At 43.7% G+C, this 16,116-nt stretch overlaps 1 protein-coding gene across 2 annotated transcripts; it reads right to left on the bottom strand.

Moving 5' to 3' along the window:
* Window positions 1-370: 370 nt before the first annotated feature.
* On the bottom strand, window positions 371-16,054 carry LOC101776383 (phosphoglucan, water dikinase, chloroplastic). Of its 2 annotated transcripts, XR_002677988.1 has the most exons (20): window positions 15,730-16,054; window positions 14,702-15,341; window positions 13,629-13,715; window positions 13,407-13,538; window positions 12,926-13,051; window positions 12,669-12,847; window positions 11,576-11,660; window positions 6,690-6,857; window positions 6,552-6,604; window positions 6,244-6,449; window positions 6,013-6,131; window positions 5,269-5,339; window positions 5,038-5,155; window positions 4,386-4,472; window positions 4,213-4,299; window positions 4,061-4,137; window positions 2,454-2,619; window positions 2,207-2,339; window positions 774-1,776; window positions 371-737 (listed from the first exon to the last, which is right to left on the bottom strand). XR_002677988.1 is itself a non-coding variant. In XM_004952019.2 (19 exons), the coding sequence occupies exons 1-19, from the start codon at window positions 15,912-15,914 to the stop codon at window positions 875-877; spliced, it is 3,621 nt and encodes a 1,206-aa protein (XP_004952076.1). In that variant the 5' UTR covers window positions 15,915-16,054; the 3' UTR covers window positions 371-874. The 2 variants fall into 2 exon arrangements, 1 of the variants encoding a protein (XP_004952076.1); XM_004952019.2 differs by having other exon boundaries at window positions 371-1,776.
* Between the last annotated feature and the right edge of the window lie 62 nt (window positions 16,055-16,116).

Genomic DNA, 16,116 nt, shown 5'->3' with positions numbered 1-16,116 from the left:
GAACAGAAGGAAGGGAAAAAAGAAGGGAAAAAGGAAAAATGCTATTTATATTTAAGAAATACAAAGTATATTAGAATTATTGACTTTAGCTCGTACTCGGAAAAAATAAGCTATCATCAGCCTTACGTATTTCAGGCATTTTACCACTCAGGCAGAGAATCGTCTAAAAAATCAGGATTACCAAATATCTAACTTATAGACAGCAGATTGGCTTACAAGACAATCCTGATTTCAAAGTAAGCGAGCTCCACATAAGCGGAAACAAACAGGGTCCTAGACTGGTCGATCGAGGGACCAAGACCTTCAAGAACTCACACACCCTCAATTACAACTCCAGAAACAAGCGAGACACCCTGTGCTTGCCAAGGTATACATGACAGAAACCAACTTGATTCAATTTGAAGAATTCAGCGTCTACATTTCCCATGAGAGTCAATTTCCGTCCTTTTTGGACCTTTGACATTCATAATCTATTTCAGTCTTAGCCAAGACAAAACATGCAATCTAACCACATATAACATGCTTGTATTAGATTGAATGAAGTCCTTTTTCCATGGGCGGTCACTGCTATTTGAAGTGGCTACAACAATGGGTGCATTCTCCCTAACTAGATATTGCATCATACATCGTTACAATACTCGAGTTTGTTAGTTCACATAAACAGATCCAAGAGAATGGCTAGACCTGGGCCAACTCATTATTTTACCTGAGGCAAGGTGTTAAAAAAAGACTTGAACCACTGCTATGCATGCCACAAAACCCATAAATTTAACCACTGCTATGCATGCCACAAAACCCATAAATTTCTCCAGCCATGCATCCATTTTATTTACCTAACCAAGTAGCCACATTCATCTTAGCAAAACTTTATTTATTATGGCTGTGGCCTGCTCTGCACTATAAAGATATCTTTGCCAACCAGGCAGCCTTCCACGTCCTGGGCACTCCCGAACTTCTGTTCCAGATACTGCCCAATAGCAGCAAGTCGCTGGCCAAACTGCCTCCTAAAGGTTGCATCAACAGATAATGTCTTCTTGCTGTAATCTACCGTAAGACGAACCACTTCTCCATCAGCAGGACCAGAGGTGAGCACCACCATCTCCTCGCTGAAATTTGCAAAAGCAAGAGTGGTGACTCTGCCATCAAACTTGTCACATGAGAGTCTCCATGGGGTGCCACGGGTTCCGGAAGCAAGGGTTTCTCCCAGCCCAGGGGCAACCTCGGCCTCAACCAACTTGGGATCATGGTCGGATGGGCTAACAGTGTGAAGCACAAAGGAGAGATCTGGCTGCAGCATTTCTTGAACAAGAATGGCCATCTTTGCATCTCTCTGAGGCACACCAGCTGCTCGACGGCTAAGGACTGCTCTCCTTGTGTATAATGATGCCCAAACCTGTCCAACCGCAGCTCCGAAGGAACTTGGGTCAGAGAGGCTGACGTTCGGAATTGATTCATATAGCCCAGCAGCTGACATACCAGCCAAATCCTCCACATTAGCAGTAGATCTGACAATTAGTCGAGCATTCTGATCGAATGTATTTTTCAAAGACTCAATGATTTCTTTGGATGGAGAAAGAAGAGAAATCATTGCTTGAAGCTCTGAGGATAGGCTATCAAGTTCACCATTTTCAATTTGAGCTGCTTCGATCTTCTCTATAAGGTTTGTGTAGGATTCCAGTGATCCACTTTTCTTGAGGGAATCCTCCATGGATCCAAATGGAATTACAGCACCTGCAGGAACTCTGAATGCTGCTGGAATTCCTTGGTCATTGTAAACTGCCATATCAATGAAAAAACAACATAAGGTAATAGAAAAATGGAACATAAGACTTTGGAGAAAGCACTTTTGTTGCACCCCCTATAAGCTTTTTCTTTAAGTGAATATCATGCAAGGTCTACGGAAACATAAAATGCTATGATAAGCCAGATGGTAATAAGTATTGGTTTTGCCACTCTAGGGCATAAAATGCTATTACCACATTCTAAATTATTGCTACCAGCCTACCAATGAAACGTATGCTTACTCTCGCCCACCTTGTCAAATGTAAGAAATCGAATTCCTAAATAAAATATCATGCTTAGCATGATAACTTCTCTTTAACCTCATCAGAGATATCTTGCAAACCTTTTAAGATGTCCATTTGTAAGAATGCTGATGAACACAAATTGACATGACTTTGATGAATCATTCAAGAGAGATATGTACCTTTATTTGACAATGAGGCCAGAACTGAAAGAGTTCCACATGCAGCAGCTTTTGCACCAGATGATTCGACTGATGCCTCTGAAAGCTCGAGCACACCAGCCATAACACTCACACCTGAAGTATAGCTCTTTGGCTGAAGTGATGTCCCCCATAGAGAAGAAAAAGAATAAGTAGGGGCAAGTGTAAAAAACATGCAGCGTAACATGGTATTTGATTCAATGCTTTAAGTGGGCAAAACAAACTTAACCTTAGACACATCTAACAACTTGTCTGTAGCCAGTGGTGGTGAGAATTCTTTTGGTAACTCTCGTGCAAATAAATTTCCTCCACTGGATGGATCTGAAGATATGGTAGCACTACCATCGTCATTTGAAACTACTGATAGATCAACATTACTGGATGATGCTCCCAACCTGTAATAAATGCATACAAGTTTCTGTCCACATCAATGAGGAAAAGGGGGGCCAAGACTCACCAAATATATTCAATTATCGGCAGCCTAATTATTAACAATCAAGTGTACTACCACTTCAGTATGTAACAACCAATTCTACTTCCAACTATTCCTACATTTCACAAAAAAAAACAATAATTTGTAATATCCAAATAGGACACAGGATTTCTGATCCTTCAAGCTGAATAAAATGTTCTTTCAAGTCTCAGATTTGGCGATCAAAGAAAGAAAACATTTAACTTTGCCAACTTTCAATCTTTCAGCCCAACAGTTTCAATACGTAAACTTCCAACATTTGAGCTTTCAATTTATCCGTTGAAAATATTCAACTCAAGTAAAGAAGACTCTCCATCTAAATGGACGGTCAGCAACAATGCCCTCACACGAGGGGAAAAAACATGGAAGAACTCTTTCACTTCTCCTTGTCTGTGGAACAAGTGGTGAATGCCTCATAGGAGTTGTTACAACTTATAAACGGTGGAGAGGAGAAATTCCTGTGAAATATCTGGCTGTATTGCAACAGCCCCAAGGGGCAAATATATTACATGAGATAAACATCTAGACTCTTGTGAAGTACCTAGACTACCCCTGACTCATATGCCATATTACACTTCTACACTTAACAGGAGTAAGGACAGGAAAAACAGAGTCAAAGAGCACAAGGGCTTCTCAGCATGGGTTGGCAACATATGAAAATGAGATATAGGTTGGTAAGTGTTGGGCCAGACAGTACATTTTCCTCCCAAATCTGAAGTCCTAGGAAATAAATAGGTAATTTACTAACTCTGACTCCTGTCTTCTTTCTACCACATGGAGCTCAAAATTTAAAATTAAATTAATTGAGGCCTTTCTTAGACCAGTGATCCTCATCCAAGTAGGCAATGAGTTGATTCAAATATGCAACCAGTTTTTTACTATGATACTAATACCTCACAAGGATTTAGAAGCACTGACAGTAATTACACAGTCCCAAGTGGGATTTAAGAATTATTTACACAGTTTTGACAAAACGTGTTTGGGAAGTATTTCATTCCATATTTCGTTCTAAAGGTGGCTATCGGACTCACTAATCCTCATTAGGAGAACTTTATCGGTAATTACTACCTCTGTTTCAAAATTTTGTCTGGTTCGCATATCTAGGAGGCACAATAGCAAACTAAATTTCAACAATATTGGATCATTCTAGTTGTACCAATGCAGTGCAGGTGGTTAGCTTCATATAACATTTCAACTATGGAGCTGTTGATTTTAACAAAGCCCGTAATTCAAATTTGAATTGCACTTTTTTATTCATATAAATTAAAATATTTTCATTTAGCAAATAAGAACTTTTTTTCAGGACAAGTGAGCAATACATTCCAGATTAGAACAAACATAATGCTAGCAGAATAGAACATAACCTGACATGTTTTCCCTCTAGTAACCTCACATTCGCAATTGTTTCATCATCTTCACAAGTGACAAATACGACTTTCTCCTGGAAACATATCAGCAGTTGCATTTGTTAAAAACTTAAACCACGAGTAAAAGAAATGAATTTTGTAGTACTAACTTGACGAGCTCTAACACCAAGATGTGATAGGTGAGGTAATTCTTGTAGAAGAATAACACCCACTATGTTATTCCCAGCAGCTTTGACCTGTCAAATGAGGAGCCAAACTTTGGCAATATCAGTTACTTGTCCATGCAAGATCAACTAACCAAGATTTAATTGTTTAAATGTACCTCTTCATCTCCATCAGCTTTATTTACAACTAGCACGACAGGTTCTTTGATGGATGATGGCAATGATCCAGGAACTATTCTTTCAACCTGAATAAACGAACTGATGCCATAAAAAGCATTGCTATAAACACATAAATTTTCAACTGTAATATAACAAGCTAAGATGGGTTGTGCTGGTTTTAAAGACTCAAGGGTAGGCCAGCCTTCTGTATGGACCAAGGTCATGCGCAACTCATGAACTGAACTGAAACCATGCTAAAATCATATAGCCTGATCTTGCAGGATCTATGCTCAAGTTTTCAGTGACAATTTACATGAATGATTTTTATGAAGTATCATCAAAATCTGTTCTTTATTTCTTTTAGCTTCAGATAGTAAGCATTTAATAAATACAAAATACAAATAGGAGAGACCTGTCATTTGTAACCTGCCATCTGTGCAGTGTATAAGCTGACTGTTCTGAATGATAATATGCTTGACGTACTGCAACATGTTTCTAATTATGAACATGATGTTGTATCGCTTCATCTCAATAAAAAAAGATGGAAAATGGACTTTTCACACTGAGGGGGAGGAGGTTGAAGAAACATGTTTATGTTAATTACAGCGAGAACATCTCACCCAACAAGAAGCAAAAGGAAATTAAAGATACCTGTATCAGAGCTCCATGGGCCACTCCGGGAACAAGAACATCCCAAACGGACGATCCAAGTACTGCTCGAGTAGCTTTCAAAAGTACAGTGCAAAGTTTGGAGACCTGAAAAATAACACTGAAACATATATAAATAGTTAGGTTCACATCAATTAGATTGATTGTAATCTAAATATCAGTATCATCCAAGTTATATGCACAATCACAGTATTGCTGTTCCAAAAAAATTACCCAGCACGAATTTCAGCCTCGGTGTATGTTCTCACACTGTTCTCTGGTATTCCAAGGGCTTTCCCAAGAACCTACATAAGTATACAGCCACAGAGGTTCTCACTCTCAAAATTTAGCAACATTGCAATTCACAAGAAAGTTTAAGTAGGAAATAATAAATGGAAAATATGTTTTTAGAGAAATAGAAACTATGTTTGCTCATATTCTGGTGAACATAACACCCACACCAGTAAGACAGTGAGAGTATGATTTTGTTGTGAATTTTGTTAGCAAATGTGAATTTGTAAAAGTCAGAAAATCTAAACTCCATGTACTGAAATTTATAAATGCGCATAAAGATTTGTTAAGATATGATATGAGTCCATGTTCTCTTAGATTTGGTTCGTTTATTTTCTTAGGGTGTGATTGGATGCCTAGGGTTGGTGTAGCCTGGCTTAGATCTAAACCAAGCAAAGCAATTCGTGCAAAAAAATAAGCAAATAGCATATAAAATAACCACTAATGTTATAAATGTTTATCTGCGATAATTTAAAACTTATTGTTTCAAACATTTATATTATGCACGGTTTAATAAATTACTTTTCTATAAAGTTGAAGTAGTGGTCCTCTAAGTTTACCTAAATTACTAGAAGTATTGGAAAAAATGATGCAGTTATCTCAGTCAAGCATAAGCAGACGGTGAAATAGCGTATGATTTGACTTTATGATCACAAGGCTCGTCTACTCTAGATTCAGTAGACTCACCTCAACTTTTTCAGGGAATATAGAAAGAAGCGCTTCAGAGTATTCTTCTGTGAGTCTTCTTGTTCTATCAAGAGTGGCTTTGAGTCTTAATGCCCAAATATACTTTCCATCTTCACTGCCTACACACATGACAAGAACAGTTGCAGGGTAGTCCACACCACAATGAGAACAGAAGTAGGGATACACATTCATGAATCATGGGTTCATGTCATGTTTAAAGAGAAAATGCACCTTCAGTTTCAGATAGACCTTTCTGCTTCCAAGAAAGAAGCTCATTCCCTATAGCAATACACTCCTCTGGTTTCCAACCCGAAAAGCTAACTTGATTGATGCCAATGGCAAGGGCATCAAGGGCATCGTCCCATATACTTGTATTTCGAGCTAGACCCTGTGCAAGTGAAGCTGATCCACCTAAGGCTTCAAGAGCATTGATGTATCTGTTATGGTACCACAGCAATGAAAATAAAATCACTTTTACCTCCAAGAGTAATCAACACCATAACAAAAAAGAACAAATTTAATTTCAACTATGTCAATACCTGCTTAACAATACAAATGAATAATCCTCAAGCCCAATCTCACAAAGACGCCACTGCAAAACTTCACCAGTTAACATAATTGAAATACAACTGCGCAATTTGAACTCATACTTCATCAGTTGTGTTTGACAAAATAACCTTTTGTCGCATTGCGATAGCAGTATCTGGTGCATCATTCCTAAGGCCACTTTCAAGACCCTTCATTAGAAATGATCTTAGAGAAGATAATGATTGCAAGGTCTTCAGCAAAACTTGACTGCCGCCAATTTTATCCAAATCTTTTGCATCTTCCAGTTGGTCCAAATTCTGAGATACTCAATAGAATCACAGATAAACATATGGATTAGATATTACACAGGTGGGCAGTGGGTCCATCTACGCAATGAACTGGTTAAGAATAAGATTTTAAGATAAGCAGTAACAGCTGTTAAATTATTAAAAAATATGTCTATGAGGAACTAGGTGGTTTATATATTAAGAAGAAATAAGCACGCAAATTCAAGTTTTTAAGGGGACTTGGACCAAGGTGGTGGTGTTAAACATTGACATGGCATCATACCCCAGTGAGGGATATGGGTACCCCATGGGTCCCCACCGACCAAGATACTGGTCGGATCTAACAAGTGGGCCCGCCCGACCAGAACATGCGGGCCAAGGACACGAAGATACTCGGAGTACAATACAAGGAAGGCCAGATGATCCAAGATCAGCTCGGATATTGCGGGACACGAGTTGTAGTCGGATTCTCCTAAAACTTCCATGTAATAGCCTACTAGTCTAGGTCTAGCCCGACTTGTAACCCCTGGCCACCAAACTATATAAGGCGGCCAGGGGAGCCCCCTCAGGGCAACGAACGGATCAAGATCCAGAACCCCAACCAATCTATTCGCATTAGCGAAAAGCAATACAAGCCACCAAGCATACAAGATGTAGGGTATTACTCTCCGGAGGACCGAACCTGTCTAAAACCACTATCTCCCCTTCGTGTTCTTGTGATTACCTTCGAGTTCTGGTCTCGTGATCGCTCTAGCCTACAAATCTACCACTCGGGTAACCCCCTTTGGACTGCCGGGCCTCAAAATTCGACAGTTGGCGTGCCAGGTACGGGTGATTGTGAGATCCTCCCCATCTTCCCCGAGAGCATGAAGGACATCCTCACTGACTTGATCCCGATCTGTTTCGGGACCATGGACTTCAACCACATCGCCCCACTCGTCGACTCGGTGCTCATCGCCAACTCGGCGCCTATCACCAACTCGGCATCTTCCTCCGACCTTGCTTCCGTCGAACCTGTATCGACGGAACAAGATCTTCAGAACGGTGGCCTCATGATTCCAGACGTCTTGACGAAAACCTGCCCACCTATGCCCTCCGACCTGACCGCGGGGCTAGATCGCATCAGTGCCGCCATTGCCGAGTGTATTGGTCTTTCCGAGGCTACGCTACGCTCAACAAGGCCGGCCCAGAACCCGTCCTGCGCTCCTTTTGGCATCAGGAACGCGGCCACAACATACTCTGCAAAGCTCGCGCAATCCTTCCAGATCTGATATGAAACTCCATCTGACTCCGCTCAGTCCCGAGACAGCAGCGACCTCCAGGTGCCTCACATCCCCGCTACAAATAGTCCACCTATGCCCACCGATCTGATCGCGGGGCTAGATCGCATCGACTACAACGCCGCTGAAAGCTCCAATCTCTCCAAGGTGGCACCACACCCGACAAGCTCGGCGCAGAATCCTTCCCGCGCACCCTTCGGTCTAAGGAACTCGGCTGCCACGTTTTCCGCGAAACTTGTGCAGTCCTTTCAGATCCAATCTGACGACCCACCCGCACCCACCCAGTTTCCGAACTGTGGCGAGTTCCAAATCCCCCGCATCGTCCTGACCCCGAACCTTCATGGAAACGACGTCAACTCCACCGTGCCAGATCGTGAAGCCTTTGTGGTCTCCGTCGACGATCCACCCATAGATGGCGATCAGCTTGCTGTTACCATGGGAGCTGAGGCAGCAGGTGACCATCGCCGACCACCGCACCCCAACGATGGCGACAACGCCGACCAGGACGATGCTCGGGACAAACGCAGGCGCCCTGAGCCCACTCGCAATCCACAAGCCGACCTCGAGGAGGCCGGTCACAACATCTTCACCACACCCCAGGCTAACCTGGGGGCTACCATCGCCAATCTGGAACACCTTCCAGAACTAATTTGATGAGTGCGGGCACGTATCCGCGTAGCTAACGCCCAGATCGATGAGCGGGCCCAGATCCAGTCAACATACTCCAGATCCACATCTAACCGGCGCCCTCGAAGCCGATCCCCTCAGAGCAGACCCGGTCACCACAAAGGTGACCACGGTAACCGCGCGGGAGGTCGGCTAGAACCCGCCCGTGATCCCGAGGACCTCACCACCGAAGATGATCCCACCAAACCAACCACCTTCCTCTGGGAAAGAGTTTAATGACACCATGGATGCTGCATCACAGTCTCTGGGACTGTAAAGTCGTCAAGAAAGAGGTCGACGCTTCTGTGAAGTACAAGCGACCTCGCCAAAACAACTATCGCGAGGATGACAATCGTCGTGACGACCATAACACCCCTTCATCGTCAACAAGATTATCCAGTCAGGAACCTATCCCACAACCAAGAGACATCGAGTACCTGCGGTGTTTCAACCTTTAAGATTTAAAAGCTATTTATTCCTCTTTCCTTTTCTTTTTTTTTGTTTTTCGTACCTACTGCCTTACTGTTCCTTCACCTGAGCTGTTCATGATGCTTGCGGGCTGTCCGACCTATTCAACACGCCACTTGCTTCTAAGCTCGAGGGCTTCCCCCAGTCGTTGACCTCTAGGTCTCTCATACTCCAGGCGCCGACCTATGGGTCTTTCACATCCTGCTCCCCCCCTAGGCAATACGATTAACTCGTGTGGTCGACGTCCTAGCTCGCAGGACCTAGACAACCTTGCGTTCACCCCTCCTACAAGCTCTTAGCGGGACGCTGGTCAGGCAAGGCTAGGTGCTTAACAGCTACGGGCCTCGACTACACATTGTACTGTTGTATGCACCAAGGGAGGGATGGAGCCTCTTTTTTCCGCATATGTTAAGTCAGTTACATCACACATTTCATCACACAGATTGATACACCGCAAGATTTATTTTACAGGTCCCGACGACTCGGCATGCCTCCCATCGCCCGGCCGACCTCTCTAGCTCGGGGTGGGAGGCGACTCGACGTACTTCTCCGACTCGTCCAGCTCCCAAGCTCAGGGGCTGGGCGCCGCAAGCGACTCGGCGTGCCCCCCGTCGCCCAGCTGACCTCTTTGGCTCAGGGTGGGAGGCGACTTGGCATACTTCGACGACTCGTCCGGCTCCCAGGCTTGGGGGCTGGGCGCCGCAAACGACTCAGCGTGCCTCCCGTCGCCCGACCGACCTCTCTTGCTCAGGGCGGGAGGCGACTCGGCGTGCTTCAACGACGCGTCCGGCTCCTAGGCTCGGGGGTTGGGTGCCGCCGCCAACTCGGCGTGCCTCCCATCGCCTGGTTGACCTCTCCAGCTCGTGGCTGGAGGCAACTCGGCTTACTTTGATGACTAGTTCGGCTCCAAGGCTCGGGGCTGGGCGCCGCCGCCGACTCGGCGTGCCTCCTGTTGCCCGGCCGACCTCTCTGGCTCGGGGTGGGAGGTGATTCGGTGTACTTCAACGGCTCGTCCGGCTCCCAAGCTCGGGGGCTGGGCGTCGCCGACAACTCGACGTGCCTCCTGTCGCCAGGCCAACCTCTCTGGCTCGAGGCGGGCGACGACTCGGCGTACTTCAACGACTCGTCCAACTCCAACGCTCGGGGGCTAGGTGCCTACTTTAGGTCGGCGTGCCTCTGTGGCTCCGCCAGTCCTCGTCCTCGGGGGCTGGACGCCTAATTTTGGCCGACGTGCCTCCGTGACTTCGCCTATCCTCGTGCTCGGGCACTTGAACTTGCTTTTGGGCTCAACTTTTTCTTCTTGACCACTAGACTGATTATTCTAATCGCTTCAATCCTCGGAGGCTACTCCTACGGAGTGCATCTTGCGACGCCCTCCGTACCCGTCGCTTCGACTTGCTGGACGTCGACTTCCATCAACTCGGCACTCGTCTTCGCTCTACGCGTTGGCTCTACGTTTGCTCGGATTTTCTTCTTTTTTTGAGCACTGCGTAGCCTCTCCATCACCATGACGCCATCACAGCTTCAGCCGACCTAAATTCCAGCCTCGTTGAGATGACCTCAAAGTTCCTGTTCGCCTACACATCGCTCGGGGGCTTGAGGCATATGGGTACCCCATGGGTTCCCACCGACCAGGATATTGGTCGAATCTGACAAGTGGGCCTACCCGACCAGAACGTGCAGGCCAACGACACGAAGATACTCGAAGTACAATACAAGGAAGGCCAGATGATCCAAGATCAGCTCAGATATTGCGGGACATGAGTTGTAGTCGGATTCTCCTAAAACTAATGTAATAGCCAACTAGTCCAGGTCTAGCCTGACTTGTAACCCCTGGCCACCAAACTATATAAGACGGCCAGGGGAGCCCCCTCGGGGCAACGAACGGATCAAGATCCAGAACCCCAACCAATCTATTCGCATCAGCGAAAAGCAATACAAGACACCAAGCATACATGACGTAGGGTATTGCTCTTCGGAGGCCCGAACCTGTCTAAAACTCGTCTCCCCTTCGTGTTCTCGTGATTACGTTCGAGTTCTTGATCTCGCGATCGCCCTAGCCTACAAATCTACCACTTGGGTAACCCCCTTGTGGACTGCCGGGCCTCAAAATCCGACACCCAGCAAGGCGCGGACTAACAGGACTTAAGTACACTAGTGAAGAGGAGGCTTTCCTTTCTATCAAGTTGCCAAAACACACAAGAACATAAACAACAAAGCCTTTTAGTCCTAAGGTACCATATGATGCAGGATTCGGTAAAAAAAACACATCTCGAAACTTTCTTTACTCATTTGTATTGGGGAAAGAAGCAGTCTGATTTTAGAAAAACTCACCTTTTTGGTCTTCATAAAGGATGAGAGAGCCTCCAAGGCAGACTCGCTCAAAGATTCCTTGATGGACTCCACTTGCTCCAGTAGGCTACAAAGCACAAGTTACAATATCAAATAATTACTAAAAAATGTATTAGACCCTACAGTAAATAGTATTGATGCATCAGAGGAGCTCCTTTAATCTTATTGACGAAATTGTCTCTGTTAGAGTTGAAGGTTTAAGTGTGAACTAGAAATTTATGCTGTAATCAATCATTTGCCATTGGATAATTCTTAGTTTCATGATTTTCCATCAAACTAACTCAAGAGTTCACTCAATACCAGAAGGATTTTACGTTTCTTCACTCCATGTCATCGTCAAATATCATGGAGTGAAACAAGAAAATTCAAAATCAAATTTGAACCCACGACTGCATGGAGTGAAAATGAACTTTTGACAGTGATCTTGAATTAGAAACTTCTCCAGTGGCATACAGTTGATTTATTCTCTAATTAATTTCCGTTAGTATTCCACTCCCTCTGTCCATCAATATAAGGTGTATTTTGGTAGGGGCAAAGTTTTCAAAAGTAGAGTTTGACCCTTAATTTCTTTAAAAATAAGCCAATTGCAACAAAATCAGCACCATCATAAAAGTAAATTGAGTACGATCATATAAATTTTTATACACTAAACATGCATATAATTTCACTAATTGTTGGTCAAAACTTGTAAAGTTTGACTTTTCTCTAGACAAAATATGTGTTACATCAATGGATGGAGGGAGTATTATTCTATATTCAACTTTGCTACCTTTCTGCATTAAACACTGTTAGTAACAGAATTTTAGGTAGTTGTGCAAGTTATTCTATGAAAACACAAATCTGCTCCAAGACCTTGATTCTTTTGGTGCAAATGTTTTTCCTTTATCACCATCACCATTTCATGTCTGTATCAGTACTTCTGGCGATAAGTAATTACGGATAGAAACTCAAAACTCATGTCACTATCTTTATTAGGATTGGCAAGTTTGTAAGAGCGGCAGCTTCAATAGCAAACAGGGAACTTAAAATTCTGAAAAAAAAATAGTAAATGTGGGCAAATCAGAAATTAGATAACCTGCCAGCATTAAAGAAATCTTTTAGTTCGCTATAGAATATCTTGAATTGTTCAACAAAAGCTTCACTGTATTCTCCAGGAGTCTTAGTAATCCTAGCAAGCATGGCTTCGGTAGCAATAAGATCCTCAGGGCCAGCGTTACGGTGAAGCTTGTTTTGTATAGTATGCTTGATTTCTTGCTGTTCATAATAGAAGATCATTAAGCAGCAAATAGTCTAACAGTGAAGTTAGTCCAAATTGTGGAATGTGATCATCACCTTGAGATCATGTGGGATGTCATTTCGATGAGCAATATCGCGAATTCGTGTTAGAGGGACAGAGGCAGTAAATTCTGACTTAAATGAAGGTAAACAAGGATGAATCTTGCGTATCACAAGCAAATCCTGTATGAATATGCATCAAAAAATGACAATGATCAGTATTACTAAATAGAAAAATATGTGTCTTTATTAAGGCACATATCCTGCAGATTTAATAGCCATAAGCATCAGATTCCTAGTTTATCATTTCACAGTTATAAGAATGAAACTGGATCAGTCCATTAGCTAATGACACAGTGATAAAAGTTTTTTTTTTCTCGAACTACGCAGGAGAGCTGCGTGTCATTTCATTAAGGTAGAAAAAAGAGTACACGAATCTGGTTAGACCCAACTCGAGACACAGTGATAGAAGTAGTAATACAAATCTTTGAAGGACGATATTAATGTCACAATAACTGCTAGGAAAGGGGCAATTAACCTGAGCTGATGTGTTTTTCCCGTAGTATATCCTTTCAATTTCACGAAAAATTTCCCTGGATATTTCGGCATGTTTATTGGGTCGATGGTGGCCACCATCTTCAAAGCATGGTATCTGACCTGTATAAATCCACTGCAATCAAGAGAGAAAAAATTAGAATTTTACAAAAAAAAAATCACCAATATTTTTGTTAATCTTACAGTAAGGCGCAAGCAGGAAAACCTTTAGGTAAATAGCAGAGTATGTAAGAGCCTCCAAACGGCTCTGATCATCAACAGATTTGGACAAGAGCCCACGAATAAGCTCCAACTGCAGAAACATTGCAAAGTGAATTAGCACAGATAGGTCAGTAGATCAAAGTAGCATTTTCCAGAACTGCCAAAAGTTTGAGCAGCATGCTGGAGTTCATATCACTTAGTAAAGAAAGTTCATTCAGCTTTAAATTAACCTCGACGGGAAGCTTTACAAGTTCATGAGAAGCGTGGGTTGCACTGTCCTTAATCATTTTCGTTAGCGCAAAAAAGCAGAAATTAAAATATCCTAAACAGAGGAGACTGACATGTTAAGTCTCTTTTTTTAAAAAAATATTATCACGTTTCTCCCTGTACACTGCACTCTTTCTCTACCACTCATCTGTCTGGACTCTTGATGCGCTACAATATCACCGCATTGGGAACAATGGCAGTAGGAGTAACAATTGATGGGTAGCTGTAGCAATGGTAGAAATTGGTGGTGCTTACTGTTTAGTGTCAGGTAACTGTAAATTTTCCTTTGATTAAACCAAACTTTTATTCTTTACTCAAAGGACCAGCTGACAAGAGCTATTATACATAAAGTACTGCATATTCATATCTCTAGATCATTATATTTGAAAAATTAAATGATAGATAAAGATCATCAAACTGGGAGATTATCAAAAATTTTAGGGTCCAATCAAGCTAATTGAGCAGTAGGAACCAGCATGAGAAGCAAAGCACATGCTATTTGTCCTTGGTTGCATGCAAGGTTTTCTACAAATAGAATCAGACTCTACTAGATCTAACATAGCTACAAATTTTGGTATATTGGATAGAACAACCATAATTGGAGAACACTAACTTTAAGTCTTTTTAGAAAAAAAAACACCTAGGTAATAAGCACTGTATTCCAGATAGCAGCTTAACAAGAGATGCTTCCATTTATTTTCACAGTTACTACAAAAAGGGAAACAGACAGCTGTTAAGACCAAAAGAAGAAAGCCACATGGAATACTTTATCTATTTGGCTAGAAAAAATAGGGAATTAATCCAACAAACCTTCCGCCACCAATTCCTTGACACTTTATCACCCTCCACTAATTGTAGTGGTACTGCGCCAAGCCCAGTCGTGTCCCACTTCCTTTCACTATCCTTATTCCCATGCTCATTTGAACGCATGAAAACTGCATCACTACCTTGCCATAGTCCACCAAGTTTGCTCGACTCAAGTTCTAGTGTTAGATAGCCATCCCCAGCCACTGCCTCTTCTACAGCAATATTTCCAGAAACTGTAGCACCTTCGCCTATCTCCTCATCTGCTTCTCCAGACAGCTTAACCTCTGGCGTTCCTAATAAAAGATCTAAAGACTCTTTTGTCCTATTCCAATGACATAGTATATCAAATGCACCATCTTTCGGCAGATTGACAACACGGTTGTCACCATCCTCCCATACTTTTTCCTTCCCTTCTTTCAAAAATATCACAAACTTGAACTCCATGAGTGTTTCCCCAGGGAGGTCAAGCTGACAGACCCAGCCATCAGGTGTCCACTCCATCTCAACCTGACTCTTCCATGAGCCAACCTCTTTTGTCGAACCAATAATGCCAACATGCTCGCCAAACTTGACCTGGTGATCTAGACAAACCCGGAGTTGCACTCTATCCTTTGAAGGCTTTGTACGTTTTTTCTCCTTTGTTCTGCGGAATAAAAATAGTCAATATAGACAATAAACTCTAGTGGAAATGAGAATGCAAAGATCTAGGAGTTGCATTGCACAGGTGCGATGGAGCAATACGACAATTTGCCTACTGTGTAATGATCACAAGACAGAAAATAAAGAGATAAGTGTGATAACAACTAGATGAACCTTTTTTTACTATCATAAGCTGCCCTGGTCGCAGTATTGTTTGTACGTAGTACGAGATTACCATTTAAATTTGCTGTGCCGAGAAGGTGATGAAAATAGAGATAGAAAAATGCATAGCTAGGAACTAAACAAATATTTCGGCAGACCTCGCATTGAAAGGTCCCGTACGAAAGCATAACAGAGCAGGGGAAAACAATCGTAACAGGGGGTGAACGAACCTCTGGGCAGCCGACGCGGCGGATCCAGCGCGGCACGAGAACCCACGCCTCCCCGGGGCAGCCAACCCGGCGCGGCGCCGTACCGCGGCGGCCCCGCCTACGAGCACCGGCGCGGCGAGCCCACGGCGCGGCCTCGCGGAGGCCGCCACGGCGAGCGAGGGGTCGAGCGGGCGCAGCGACGCCATCGGGTCTGTCGTCCTCGGGCGCAGCCCGTCCGTCGAGGTGGTGGGAGGCTGATTTCAGAGAGAGGGAGGGAGGGAGAGGAGCCTCGGGGCGCGACGAGGGTGGAGTGGAGTGGAAGCGAGGAGGGAGGGCGGGAGCGGCGAGGCGAGGCGATCGGGGCGGGGGTGGCAGGGGAATGGGTGGACGTGGTTTTCGGTGGGGCCT

The sequence above is a fragment of the Setaria italica genome, chromosome I (genome assembly GCF_000263155.2).
Source record: "Setaria italica strain Yugu1 chromosome I, Setaria_italica_v2.0, whole genome shotgun sequence".
NCBI classification, from domain to species: domain Eukaryota; kingdom Viridiplantae; phylum Streptophyta; class Magnoliopsida; order Poales; family Poaceae; genus Setaria; species Setaria italica.
This window is presented reverse-complemented; position numbering and strand designations above follow the sequence as displayed.

What these genes read in the sequence shown, in the direction of transcription:
- LOC101776383 (XM_004952019.2), bottom strand. Translation starts at nt 15,914, where the DNA reads ATGGCGTCGCTGCGCCCGCTCGACCCCTCGCTCGCCGTGGCGGCCTCC. An exon ending in GATTTCTTTAATGCTGGCAG is followed by an intron (nt 11,661 to 12,668) that starts GTTATCTAATTT and finishes TGTGCTTTGTAG; the next exon opens with CCTACTGGAGCAAGTGGAGT. An exon ending in TCATTTGTATTGTTAAGCAG is followed by an intron (nt 6,450 to 6,551) that starts GTATTGACATAG and finishes GTACCATAACAG; the next exon opens with ATACATCAATGCTCTTGAAG.